General features: G+C 47.5%; 1 protein-coding gene across 5 annotated transcripts; it reads left to right on the top strand.

The window, feature by feature from the left end:
• Window positions 1-2,648: 2,648 nt before the first annotated feature.
• TMEM74 (transmembrane protein 74) lies at window positions 2,649-9,150 on the top strand. 5 transcript variants are annotated; one of them, XM_052788279.1, is made up of 2 exons: window positions 2,649-2,721; window positions 3,766-9,150. In XM_052788279.1, the coding sequence occupies exon 2, from the start codon at window positions 3,972-3,974 to the stop codon at window positions 4,926-4,928; it is 957 nt and encodes a 318-aa protein (XP_052644239.1). In that variant the 5' UTR covers window positions 2,649-2,721; window positions 3,766-3,971; the 3' UTR covers window positions 4,929-9,150. The 5 variants fall into 5 exon arrangements, with proteins under 5 accessions (XP_052644239.1, XP_052644241.1, XP_052644240.1 ...); XM_052788281.1 differs by having other exon boundaries at window positions 2,703-2,721; window positions 3,814-9,150; XM_052788280.1 differs by lacking the exon at window positions 2,649-2,721 and adding an exon at window positions 2,834-2,890 and having other exon boundaries at window positions 3,814-9,150.
• The last annotated feature ends 5,103 nt before the right edge of the window (window positions 9,151-14,253 follow it).

Raw genomic sequence — 14,253 nt, 5'->3', positions numbered from 1 at the left:
AAAAGCCGTATACCTCTAGTTCAGATACTCATTTATAGCTGGGTCAACTGGAAGAGAGCTTCTAAGCAGGTCTAGCGTGTGGTTTAAATTTAATCCCGTATATCCCAACTGAGACACCTTTATCAGTCTACTGTCACATCCCATATTATCACTGTGTTACTACCATAGCCCTGCTCCGTCTCTGAAAGGACTGTATGATGTGGTAGACTGCAGCACAGAGAAAAAGGCTCATCAACCCTGACAGTCTACTCCAGTCTTTTATTCCTGTCCTATTGTGTGTCCATCACTCTGATTTTTAGCTCTACTTAGCCATTTTTTTCTGTGACAAATGTTCTTACTTCCTGCTCTTGCTTGATTAATCTTTTCACCAGCTGTATTTGTGTTTGCAGAGTATGTGTTGCTATGCATTCATTTCACCACCTCCACACCTCAGAGCATTGGCAACAATCACTTACATTCTTTAAAAAAATAATGGTGTTAACACTTTGCATCCAAAGTAAGAAAAAGAAACATCAGTGTTATGGATTGTGACTAGACAATGATTTCGCTGTAAGAGTCTGTGCACTGTAGGAGGCAAAGGAGGGACAGCATCACCTGGGAAGACATATAAAAATAGACAACGCTTGGCTTGACAGAGTTGCGGTTCCCTCTGTTTGCTCCTTACTTTGTGGGATTGTAATTATTAGCAACAAATTAATATACATGCCCAACACAAGCTGGCACACAATAGGGAGGAGAGTGGGTGGCAGAGCAGCAAGACGTTTGCGTGTGGTTAAATAACAAGTAACTAAGGTTCTAGCAAGCACTCAAGAATATGTGCTGTAGCTCCTGGGTTTTGAAAGATCAACGACACTGCCACTTGTTGTGCACTGACAACAATTTCCTCTCTTTGTATCAGCTATCAGAAAGAAACTGCCCACCCAAGGCCTTGGCAGATTGTGCTGGGGCCCAGGAGAGGTGCTTGCTTTCTTCCAGGCTGCATTGCTGGGGCTGAGCACCACATTTTGTCCTGTCAGTCACTTAATTAAGACTTGTCTATCGGATGTGGCAGGTGCAGCTTGCAGTGTCAGTGGCCAATATCTGTATGTTCCTATCCTGCTGCTTCCCAAATGGAAATGTGCAATAGCCTTAAAGAGACTTTGTTTCTGCCTTTGCTTTTGCTTTTAAGTATTTGAACAATTTACAGATAGGCTTTTTTTTTTGTTTATTTGATTAGGTTTTATTTGCTCCTTTATATTTATTTCAAAGAGGGCATTGTTACAAAAAGCTCCAAGGACAGTCTGTGCTGTTTTCCCCACTCTGTAATTTTCTCCTTACAATTTTTCTTCAAAGAGTGAATAATACACCATTCAATGCATTGAAACTGCACTCTGCTAATGGAAACACTGCCTGGAGCTGCTTCGAAACAGTGGCCCAAACCAGCCCACAGCACTGAGCGATCTGTGAGATGGGTACTGGGAGTCCCCTAGTATTGCTGTGTCCTGGCAAGTAATTTTGACATTCATGGGAGTTATTGCCACAAAAATTTGAATCTTCTGTGCTGGGTCTTTTGGGTCTCAGCAGGATTTGTCTTCAAAACTTTGGCTTGTTTGCCTAATGCAGTGTTTCAGAATGGGCAGAGACCTTACACAGAATCACCCTGTCCTCTGATGCCAGGACAACTCCTTCAGACAGCCTGTCCTTCTCTCTTCTGCCTTATCTGGCTCTCTTCCAGCTCGCTTTCCCTCTCCCCCGCTTTCCTGCCCAGCAGCCATGCAGGCAGGTGCTGCTCACTTCTACTTCCCACGGGCATCCTCATTTCAGCTCCACGCCAAAGGTCCGTCCCTCCATGCTCTTTGTGTCCCCAGAGCCTGGTGTTTCCCCAGGAGCACAGTTATCCACCTGTGATGGATCTTCAGTTCTTCCTCCTCCATGCATTATTTTCACATCCTGGTTCACTTCAGAGAAAGCACTGGCAAGAAAAGTCAGCGAAGGTTCGTACCAACCGGTCATTCATTTTATTACGTATTTTTGGCAACGGTCTTTTTTAAAAGTCATGTATGCCTGCCAGAGAAAGTGCGTGGAGAGCCTGCCAACGTGGAGCCAGCTCCTGAGTTTTTCCTGTCAGTCTTGCGGCAGCGAGTACGTTTCTTGAAGTCTTAGCTCTGGGAGTGCTGCGATCACTTGAGAATCTGATTTTATCCTTCCATGCAGTAAGTCCTGAGCTCCCGTGATTACGGGAAAAAGCCTAGGTGATGATCGAGCTGGACACAGGCACCCGAGCAACCTCCCAAGGCTCGCCGCATTGAAGCGCCTCTCCAAACCCCTGTCAGGAACCCGGGGCTCGGAGGGGGCTGGCCGGTAAGGTTTGAACCCTGGCAGCGGGGCCCAGCAGGCAGCGGCTGCCCCCCTCCGCCCCCTCTGCCCCGGCCCCCGGACGGGAGGCGCCCGGGGGGGCGGTGGCGCGGGCGGGCGCGGCTCCCTGCGCTGCCGCAGCGGCGCGGCCGCCCGCCGGCGGACTACAACTCCCAGCGTGCCGCAGCCACCGCCCGCCCGCCGGCACGGCCCGCCCGCCCGCCCGCCGCGCCTCGGCACTGCCCGGCTGGGCCGGGCCGGGCCGGGCCGGGCCGGGCTGGGCTCGGCGCGGCCGCCGCCGCAGCTGCCCGGCTGTGCCCCGGGGCGCTGGCCGCAGCGCGGTCGCGGGGCGCGGCGGGCGCCGCCGGTCGCGGAGGCGGGAGGGAGGTAGGTGTGCGGGGCGGGCAGCGCGGCCGGCGGGCCGGGCAGGTGAGAGCCCCGCGGGGAGGGGGAGGAGGCGGAGGCGGAGGCGGAGGAGGCGGAGGAGGAGGAGGAGAAGGAGGAGGAGGAGGAGGCGTGCTGCTGCTGCTGCCTGCCGGGGTGCGAGTGTGTGTCGGTGCGTGTCTGCGCGCCTGTAACCTCGGTGTCACTCGGGTCACACAGTTGCGTGTGGATCCAGCTACTCCCCGCGCCGGCGGGGATCGCGTTTCTTAGCGTGGCCGGTTCCCGCTGAGGTCCCGAGAAGAGCGTGAGTGAGCAGCGTCTGTTATCGATCACGTATATGCTATAGGCGCACATGTGTTTTCTACGCATGCAACACATTTATGGGCTGCGGGCTTTTGCTAATGTCACCGGGCATTCGGCCGCGAGGGGGGATGGGGCGCAGAAGAAGGGGGTAAAACCGAATTAATTGCAGATGAGAAGTAATATCCGTCTTTGAGTCATCAGTCTTTGAGGCATAATTTCATTCCGAAAGCTCTTAATCGAACGGGAGATCTACTATAGGAAAGCACTGCTTTTCCCGTAGGATTATCAGATTTCCACCAGAGAATACAGATCCTGGATTATTGAGCTACATGGGATTTGCGTGTTTCTTTCTAATTAGTCTGTGAATCTGAGTTTAAAATTCTTCATTTGGAAGGGGGTGGGGGAGTTACTTGCTTCTAAAAGAACAGACGTCTCATTTTTCTGGCATTTTACGCAGTTATTCTAGTTATCCTGTGCTCTGTAGATGACTTACTGCTTTAATTGGACATCGGTGTCAAAGGTTGATTAGACTCCCTAATAGATTTTGGATCTGCAAGAGGATTGCAGTTTTAAATGTGTGGTTGAAACAATCGTGTTTGCCATCTCCTCTCAAACAGTTGAGAGGAAGACTGATGTATTACATTTGCGTTATCTTCTCTTTGGTTTATTAATGTATCATCATGAGGTTGTCGGGTTTGGTTTTGTTGTTGTTGTTGTTTTTCCCCTCTGCTATTTCATTTGCAGACCGAAAAGAAATGAATGTCAGAGAGGATTTGTTTAATCATTTAACAGCTGACACAAGCCATGTCCCTAACAAAACGTTGGTGAAAGAGTAGAAGATTTCTGGGATACAGCAGCTCCGGCACCGTGAAGCCACTTCAGCGGGTCAGGGGCAGCGTTCGCTGAAGGATGCGGTAGCCTGGGAGTCGGAGCTTGCCAGGACGAGGTCGATGGCTTGCATGGAGCTTCTCTACCTGGCCGAGGAGAGCAGGCAGGCAACCCTGGGCACTGCGACGGGCTGGAGCCTGCCCTGCCCTCCCTACGAGCAGCAGCAGCGTGAGGGGGGTGAGGTGGACCCCAGAGCAGCCGCTGCCGTGGCAGCCCTGCACTGCGAAAGGCATTGCAAGCCCTTGCAGAGGGGGTCTGTGGCTGAGCCCCTCCTGGCACCCCAGCCCTCCACCCCGGGCACCTCGCCCCAGGAGCACCCTGCACCCCCCGGCACCTCCCAGCCCTGCCACCCGCCCGAGCACTTGCCCAGGGAAGAGGATGGAGGGAAGAAGAAAGCCTGCTGCTGTGGCCAGGAACTCGAGACGTCATTCACCTACCTGGATGAAAATGTAAACCTGGAGCATGCAAGAAGTCCCCCCAGTCCTACAGGCGGCCGCTGCCAGGATGCCCCTCTGCAGCAGCGTTCCTGCAGGGAGCTACCACCCGAGTGGGTGCACGATTCTCCTTCCCTGGTCTCCGAGGAGGACGACGCTGCCTCGGAGGTGGCAGCCGGGAAATCTGTGGACTACGGGTTCATTAGTGCCATTTTGTTCCTGGTTAGTGGCATTTTGCTGGTGATCATTTCCTACGTGGTACCCAGAGACGTGACTGTGGATCCCAACACCGTGGCTGCCCGGGAGATGGAGAGGCTGGAGAACGAGAGCGCGAGGATCGGGGCTCACTTGGACCGCTGTGTTATTGCTGGGCTGTGTCTCTTAACCCTGGGGGGAGTGGTGCTCTCGAGCCTGCTGATGATGTCCATGTGGAAAGGGGAGCTGTACCGGAGGAGCAGGTTTGCGTCCTCCAAGGAGTCTGCGAAGCTCTATGGGTCTTTCAATTTCAGAATGAAGTCTGGTCCAAACGATAATATGCTCGAGCTGTCATTAGTTGAGGAAGATGTGCTTGCCATAGATAATTAGTGTGGTCATGATTTTTAAGGCAGCATTTCTACAAGAAAAAATGTTTCATTAAAGAAAACAGATGCGGCTAAAGATAGCTGGTGATGCAGTTTATTTGTCTGACAAGAATGGTTTTTTCTTAAGCTCTATAATAGAATGTTTGCAGTATATGAGCACTTGTTGTAAAGGGAAAACATGCCAGAGAAAATGCGACTGATATAAAATAATGAAAACCACTGAATAAAAAGAGATTTGTGATAAGTAGGTTCCTCAGATACTCCTTTATCCTAATATAAAACATTCAATTGCTGTAATGCCTATATAATTTTCTTATTACTCCCATATAGAACAGGAACGACCTTGACACTTTGGAAGCTGTTAATTATTGCAGCCTGCAGGTTTATTAACATTCTACTTGGTAGACTGTTAAGAAGCAGGACCAATAATCAAATAGCAGGGCTAATATTTAATTGAGGGATGCTTTTTTATCCTTTAATTTTAAGCTGATCCCTTCTCTTCTACTGAGTGAGAGCTAAGGGAAAAAAGAACACCGCTTGGTCGTGACTTGCCACAAACCTCCCATATTTTCAAACAATTGTACAATTAGTGATGATTATTTAAAATATAAAATAAGAGGCAAAGGGCAGGGAACCATATGGCTCATGGTATTGGTAGGAGACAAAAGGCTCTTTCAGCTTGAGGTCGGTGGCTCCATTTCAGTTCAGATTAGCAATGATTGGTAGTCATTAACTTCTGATAGCTATAGTGACCCATTATAAAAGAAGTTTAGTTCCTGGTAGACAGATGTCTTTGTATGAAAACTGCCATAACTTGAATTAACTGACCTCTTGTTTGGAGTCTCAAAAGACCCAAAGAGTGAAAAAGCATGGGGATGCTGAGACTGAACACTTCTCCTTCAGTACAGTTGCCAGAAGAAATTCAAGCTCAGCTGCAGGGCTTTGCTTATACTGGGGCTGTCTGCATCTTACTAGTCGTTTTGAAACTTCAGTTTTATGTCACTAGGCTGTCAGCCTTCTCATAACCAGCAAGGAAAGGTCAGGAAGGAGCTTTCTGGGGCTCGTTCAATAAAAAACAATTTATTTGTAAAAAATAAATTGTCAGGAAAAAGAAAGGTTAAATATCAGGCAGTTTACTGGCTGACATGGGACTCAACATAGGGGATGATCAAGGGTACATGTTGTTATTAATCACAGTTCTGTGGCACAGTTGCCAAAAACCTGTACCACCGATTCTATTTACTTTATTATCAGCCAGTTTCTGTGGAACATTAAAGTTGTGTTCTTGCAGTGCTGAGAAAACCAACAAAGATTGTTGTATGCACTGCTGTCAGTTCTTACTGAACAGTGTTAACATATATATGTATATTAATATATATATGTGTCCCTGCCAAAGCCAAACATGAGTGAAGAGCTCTGTCTGTACAGTTCCTGACTGCAGTCTTAGTAGAAACATGTGATTCACTGCTATAGCCTTGTCAGTCATCAGTTAAGTCTCAAATGTCGGGAATATCAAATATTTTTTAAATTATAGTTTTTTTCCCCACTGTGACATACCCGAGAAGAGTTCTCTTGGGAAGGGGGGAGGAGATCTCCTTGGTGCCCCCTTTACCCACGAGTATGTGGCAGCACAAGGTTCAGAATAACAAGTGGCAGGTGGAAATGTGGGGTCCTCGTGTGGAGAGACTGAATGCTATTTTTTTGCCACCTGGTTCCTCATTCCCTCTTCTCTGGCTGTTCATGACAGGAGACACATGCAGCACCTGAGTCTGGCACTCACCTAGTTCAGTCCCTCCTGCTTGCCGGCCGCGGGTGCTGGTGTGGGTGCCTTCGACCGAGGGCCCCAGGAGCTGCGCTGCTCCAGGTTCATGCCTTAGGTCACTGTAAATAGCGTTTTGTGGTACCCAGGCTTTAATGTTGGCCCTGCAAAAGAGATGCTGCTTCTGATATTACTTGTTCTAACCGCCGCTTTAGTTCAGTGTTATTTGGTAATTAAATGAGCAGCATTATTAGGTGGTGCTGCTGCTGCCTAGTAGGTGATTTTGCCAGTTTATGTCATGATACAGAGCTTGTTTGCGGGCAGGAACTCGACAGTGGCCAGCATCTCCACAGTAGTCTTTGGAGAGCTTACATCCCTCTGGATGTGTCATCAGGGATTCAGGATTGAATTTCTAGGGTAAATAAATGGAATAGCTTCCAGATGTAAGGAGGAGCCTTCAGCCTGTTGTGATCAGTGAGAGTGAGGAAGGAAACAGCCTGAGGAGCAGGACACGGAGGAGAAAGGCTCCTCCTTAGCGGCCCTTTGCCTGGTGGTAGGTATGAGGACACTGCCTGCAGGGCTTGACACACGGCTCAAGGTGGGGCGGTGGTGACAGCACTGTCTCCTGTCCTACCCTGAGGACATGAAGGGGCTGGCTGTGGCCTCCAGAGGTCCAGGGAAAGCCGTGCCAAGCGAGAGCGCAGACGGTGCTGAGCCGGGGGCAGCAAGACGGTGTGGGGCAGGGGACAGATGTCGCAGGGGGTGAAAACCCTTTCACCAGCTGGGGTCCCTAACAGGAATCACTGTACTCACCTACACAACAAAAGCTCTAAAACTGAGGCTGGTGGTTTTGAGAGCCATTATTTTTATTTTTTAATGACACATATGCATAAAATTGGAGTACATTCCATTATTGCAGAAAGATGACAGCTAAAGCTGTAAGGATCACAGATTTCTTGTAGGAACCATGGCATGCCTTAATGCCGATTATTAGCACTAGAAAAAGGAACGCTCCCCTGACTGTCAGTATGTTATTATCAAGTGAGAAGTTTTCTGACACTTTGTAAAACGCCTGTCACAGATCATGAGCCTGCAATACTTAAATGAACCCTCAAATTTTCCCTGAGCATTTTAAGGAAACGGAAGTCAACCTAATAATCTAAATATACACTGCAGAAGCGTGAGGAGTAAGAAAATTTAAGTAACAGGACTAACACAGTTTCTTTATTTTGGTGTTAGTGTGTGCTAAGAAAGAGGCAGAGGAAGGCCTTCAGAGTGCAGGAGTTTAGCAGATAAAAACTCTCAGGACATTTCTCTGATCACCCAACAAGATACCTTTACAAATTACAGGACTGTGTGGGTTGGTGGTGCGATATAAAACCTCTGGACTCTCAGGTTCTCATGCTGTGCGGTGCGACAGAGACCAAAACACTTGCTGTCTGGTGGCCGATGGTGGAAAATGAATGTATTAGCCTGCTGCCCGGTGAATGAGCCTTTGCGTTGTTCACCTCGCACAAGGCGGTACCAAAGGCTGAGGCCAAGGGAAACTAATTGCCCTCTCCTGCACCCTTGCAATTTGATTTCCCCTGCTTAAAATTTGAATGCTTTAAGGGTACAAGCATGAGGAAATTGCCCCCCCCCCCCCCCCCCCCCCCCCGCTAAAGTTGTCACATGGATCATTGGAGAGCTTTCTTCTTTGGGGATGTAAATTTTGGGGCATACCAGGTGGGTTTTAGGTGCCCCCTGGAGTGCCTCGGAAACATATCGGGATTTGTGCTGTCAGTTTATTTCTGACTGACCCTAACAGCGAAATGTGACACTTTCCCATTTTCTACCTCATGACACGTCTGCGGGCCGGGCTCTGCCCTTGCCTCTGCCTTCCCGCCGGAGGGGACCCGGAGGTCTGCAGCCGCCGTGGCGAGGTGCCAGCAGCCTGCGGCTGGCTCCCCACTGTTCAAACAGCTCCCCGGTGACCCGTTTTCTCAGTTTCTTTTTCTTGATCAGACGTCTGTGGCTGAGGCCGGCCTTCTGGGAAATGCCTGGCACCTGCTGGGGACTCTCACCAAAAAGGAGGCCCGTCGCCACAGGGTCCCAGCCCTGCCAGGCGGCAAGCGCCCAGCGCGGCTCCCAGGCGCAGCCGGCCTTGCCTTCTCACTGCCAGCCCGAAGCTGGCCCCGCAGCAGAAATGTCTGAGACTCTCTCCTAGGAAGCTATGCTGGGTTGTTGCTGGTTTTTTATATGTTTACAGTTTTTTAATCTTTGTAATTCTTTCAAAAACCTGTCTGTAATGAATATAAAGTATACCGACTGGGAAATCAACCAGTTTAATCTTGTAAAACTCCTTTTTGACCCACAACAGGGCGAAACGTCACAGTCCATCGTGAGCTTTTCAATGGTGCGTTTGATGCCTTATTATGATAGCAACAGCGTTCTGTACAGATTGAAAAATAAAAGTCTATAAAGCTGAGCCCTGTCATCACGGTCCTCTTTGCTCCTCGCTGAACAGCCGGTTGCAGCGGTTGGCTCTTCCCCTCCATGCTGCGGGCGCAGCCCCTCGCCCTCAGCTGCCGGGAGCCGTGGCAGGGCCCACCGCGGGCATCAGGGCCGCCTGGTGAGAGGTGGCGGCAGACCCGGCTGCGCCGGCGCACCGAGCTTGTCCTGAGCTCACCCAGCGACCATGTCCTTGCCAGCTGGTCCTTCCCAGTCAGAAAGTGCCAGACAATGCAGACTTTAAAACTCTACTGCACCAGTGTCCCACCTAACTCCGTATAACCCGAAAAATAAAGAGAAAAGGAGGGTGGGACCAGCCGGGGCTGCGTGAGCAGGCAGCCGGGGAGGTGCTGTGGCGGGAGGTGGGTGTCGAGCCCCCGTCCGCCATAACCACGTGCACCACCACCTCAGTACCACGTCCTCACCCCGGCCTGGCTTGGCCGTGGCCAGGGCAGGACGGCAGCTGGTGCCGGGCCCAGTGCCGGCCGCGGTGATGACGGGTGGGCGCGGGGTCCCCCAAAAGCGCTGGCGGCGGCGGGTGGTACGGGGAGAGGCAGGAGCGGGGCTCCTGGAGGGCTGTGGGCCGGGCATGGCTGCCTCGGTGGCAGCTTCAGCTCCCCTTCCAGAGGGAACACCAGCGTGCCATGGCTGTGCCAGAGTGGGGCAGCGATGGGAGGGTGCTGGTGCGGGGACCGGTGCCAGCAGCTGAGCAGGACCTCCAGGGAGCCACGGTTTGCTCCCAGCATGCGTTTTTCTTCTCCCAGATCCCCAGTGCATGTCAGTTAAGCACCCTAACCACCTTTGACAACCTCTACTCCCTCCCAAATGCGATATGAAGGTTATCGCCACACAGGTTATGCCTTGTAACATTGCTTTCGTTCCAGTGTGACAGGATCAGGCCCTTTCCTGCCACTGTCACATGAATCAAAGCGTGGGTGGGAGTGCCACGGTCGGTGGGTGTGGATCCAGGCTGGAGCAGGGGCTGTCTGTTTCCACAGTGCTGGGTACAACGGGGCCCCGATTTGCAATTCAGGTTTCAGGCTGTTACAGCTATAGCGGTAATAAATGTGTCCCTGAGGTGGCCGAATTAGTACGGTAACAAGGCACTGGTGCCAGATGTAGCCTATGGTGTGCAACCGATGGTTAGTAAGAGGTTAAGAGAGTAGGTGTATTTATAGATATGACAATCCATCAGCTTTAAGATCTGGGAGGCTTTCTAACTGAAAGCAAACACTAAATTCATTGTTAGTCTCTTTTACAGGATTCTTCTTAATCTTACCTTCTTAAATATTGAAGGATTCATCTCCATGTCCTATATTCACAGGGACTTTTTTCCCCCCATGTTTGTAAGTCCTGGCAAGGTCAAGAGTCCTGTAGAATGCAGTGAGGTGAGACTTCTCTGATTTTCTTATCAGTTTAAATTAAATTGTGGCTGTTATAAATTTTCATAAAACCAGACAAGAACCTTTTCTTTGAAATGAACCTGGTTAACGCTTGTTTGTGTAAACATAAATGCAGTGCCCACTGTAGAAACTCAGCCAAATAATGCATGTTTTTATTTGATTTTCAATACAAATCCACAGTTAAAATACTTCTGCAGACCTGGTGTATGAAAGACTTGTAAAGAGTTTTCTGCTCATTTATGTGCAGATTTGTCCACCTTTACATATGGTAAAAAATACTGAGGTATTACCATTAACTGAGTTGCACTTCGCAGGTATTTGGGCATTGCAATCTAACACCTGCATTTTTTTTCACCTGCAACCAGTGTATAACCTGCAGACCAGCACTGAAAGTGCTTCCATCTGCATTGGGAAGTGAGATAGCATGCATCATGATACGTAATGTTTTCAAAAAGCCTCCTGCACATAGATATCAAAGTTCTGTATAGAGCATATAGTGCCCCCATTTTACAGATGAAGTGACTCATCTCCTTTGCCCAGAGAGCCAGCTGGAGAGCTGAGGACAGAAACCAACCTCTTAAGTCACAATCCAATACTGCAGAAAGAGCTTAATTATTACAGAACCTCTAGGATAAATTATTCTAAAAGGGATGGCAAATATTTTTTTTTCTGAAGAATGCCATTGAAGTTTAATTTCAAGCACAAAATAATTTTAAAAAATCCTAGCAAAAAGTCAACCGAAACTAAATTTTGCTAATATTTGCAGGAATTTGGGGAATGTTTTGCACACTTACGGCATTAGTATTATAGTAAGCTTTTCAGTTTTTTTCAAGGTTTCAAAAAATCAATAGGCTTCTGTTGAAATAATAAACCAGATATCTTTATATCAGCACAGAAGGCTTCTCTTTTCCAATAATAGTCTCTGCTTTGACAGATGTGTACGCAGGGAAATTTAGCTATTGTTGAATAAAACATTTCCAAAAGCAAAATTGATTAAGTCCCTTTTGTAGAGGAAAAAAATCAATTCTTCCCATTAGAAGTATCTAAAAGCTGTTGATCAGCTAGAAATGTAAATAAAGTCCTTTAATCACTATTCTCCAACTGCACTGTATCCACCTACAGGAGATTGTCTTTTGTCTCTTTATAGCTTAAAATAAATTTGGTTCAACTCTAACATGAAGCAGCTTCTGACAAACTAGCCAGAGTAACTGTGCTCAAATGTGAATAATATCAAGTAGCTATCCTGACATTTTGGTATTGCTTTTCTCAAGGATTAGGTGTTCATGAAATGAATGTACACTTGATAACAATATATCCAAGCTGGGAACAAAAATATATTCACTGAAAGGCAGAGCAGTAGAAAGTACGTGACTATTTTCTGTTTCTATGTATTATCTTCTGATTTCATGTAATAAAGACAGCACTTTCGAGATCTCTTGATTAGTAGTTGTTAAGGGCTATTAAGGGTCACAGAGGGCTATTAACAGAAAGATGCGAAGTCTCTAGCTCTGTAAGTCCCTAAGCTTCTGACTGCTAAGAGCTGAGAGAATATGCTGGTGCATGCTTGCCCTACACTTTGTTTTAGATACAGCAGTATCTGCTGCAGGCTACTATCTCAGACAATTTTGTGATAGATGGACCTTTGATTTGATCCAGCATGACCCCGTATTCTGAAAACTTTATGCTTTGCCTATGGTGAGAATACCAAGTAGTTGCTTTGCCACTGTGGCTTCCCAAAGAAGGAACTATGGATCAATAAGTCACGGTCTTACCTTTGTTTTTCCCTCCTTACAGGAACAGTAACCGTGGCTGGAAGAGCTCTTGAGAGGTCATTTTCCAGCCTTCTGGAACTTCATTCACCCTCCATCAGTCCTCAAAGATAATTGCTTATGGCTGTGAAATTGCTTTACTCAATTCCCTGAGCACTCTGGGGTGAATTTTATAAGGCTCACATGATTTGAAGATATATAATGTATCTATGTAGCTTCTTTTTCTGCTCTCTACCAGCCTAAGTTCTTAAGTTCTAAAGTTTATGGATAGTCTGAATTGTTTTAGATTTTTTTAATGAGGTAAAGAAAAAATAATAGGCTGAAGCACTTCAGCCTTCTCAGTGTCATTTTCAATTGTGCTCCTCTCTCCCTCCCCACAAAGCAGAAAACCAATTCTTTCTTTGTCTTTTTTCTTTCTAGTATAAATATAGAGCACTTCCTCATGACCTTTTTTTCTCTTCTAGCAGGATCTCACTTGCTGTCCTTGCCTGTTGTCCCCACAAAAAAAATATTAATTATTAAATATATGTCCTAATTTCCCCAGTGGGGAAATTTCTTAAATTTTAGGTCACTCTCATGATTAGCCAAATCAATGTTTACAATGCTTATTTTTCTTTCACGTATGCTTATCTTGTTTCCTTAATTTTGGTTAAGGATTTGCTAGATTTCCTGAATGTCTTTTTCCTTTAAATTTCTGTTTCATGGGAGCGCACCAACAAGTGCTTTGAATTTAATGAAGTTTCTTGTTCCTTGGGACTCCTTGTCTGGAGGCAGAAATAATCTGCTGTACCAGCTCAATACTGTGTTCATTATTTTTTTTAGTACAGGTTGAGCTTGGTGAACAGCCTGGTGACTGGGTTCCCCACTCCAGCCTACCTCCATTCGTTCCTCACTCAGCCTTTCTTCCATGCGGGCAGCAATGGTCCAGGATGGAGATTTTGTGGCACTCTTGCTCTTTGAGCCAAACCATGTTACTAAGGAAAATACTACTGGCTTATCTATGGTATCAAATGACAATGCACAGCTATTGAGATGGGAAATACCTTCACTTAAACTTCACAGGATATTGAAACCAGTCTTAGCAAAGAGGCGAGTTAGAGGCAAAAATCAATATTGGACAGTGCTGAAATGCCTCTGTTCAACTGCTGTTTTAAGTGGCTTCTACAGAGCTTTCAGATCATGTTGCCAACAAATGGAGGAAATACAGCTTTTAAAAAGTCAGAGAATTATTAATAGTGTGTTTGACCTCCAGCTCTGCACAGTCTACAAAAAGAGCATCATTTGTCACATGCTGCTGCCTTATGCCTAATTCTGCAGCCCCTGTTGGGAAGAAGTTGCGCATAGAAGTGCATTGCAGAGAGTGAGGGTCAAAGCTTTAGATCCATGATGGACTGTGGGAGGGAAGGAGAGGAAACAGATCATGGTCAAACCCTGAACAAAAAGGGAGGGGCACAGGAACCATTCACCTCTTACATCATTCACACGCTAATGGTATTTCTTGTCCTGGTGTGTGAGAGAAGAACATTGACTGTGCTGACGTTACACTTTCAGCTCTCCAGCAGGGACAGAGAAATATGGAAAGAAGCAAATGTCAGATGTCATCATGAGAAAATGAATGCTGCAGCCACCATCCTGGCATCCAAGGTGTGATCTGGGGCCCAGCACCTCCAACTGGGCTCCTCAGCAGGCTGGTCTATCGCACAGTATTTGCAGCACAAAGAAGCAGCCCGAACCTTTATTAACTTTAACCGCTGTCTGAGTAATGTAAAGTGACAATCCATCTCTCTTATTGCTGTTATTAAGTCAGTTTTGGACAATGCCTTATCATCTGCAGGAAAAAGAAGAGGGGATGTAATGCAGGCAGCAAGTTTCTAGGTAAAATTAGTCTGTCTGAGAAGGGGAGAAAAA

The sequence above is a fragment of the Harpia harpyja genome, chromosome 5, assembly GCF_026419915.1.
Source record: "Harpia harpyja isolate bHarHar1 chromosome 5, bHarHar1 primary haplotype, whole genome shotgun sequence".
NCBI classification, from domain to species: domain Eukaryota; kingdom Metazoa; phylum Chordata; class Aves; order Accipitriformes; family Accipitridae; genus Harpia; species Harpia harpyja.
Note: the sequence above shows the minus strand (reverse complement) of the source record. Positions and strands in the feature narration are given on the sequence as shown.

Coding starts and splice junctions, on each gene's coding strand:
- TMEM74 (XM_052788279.1), top strand. CDS start 3,972: ATGGCTTGCATGGAGCTTCTCTACCTGGCCGAGGAGAGCAGGCAGGCA.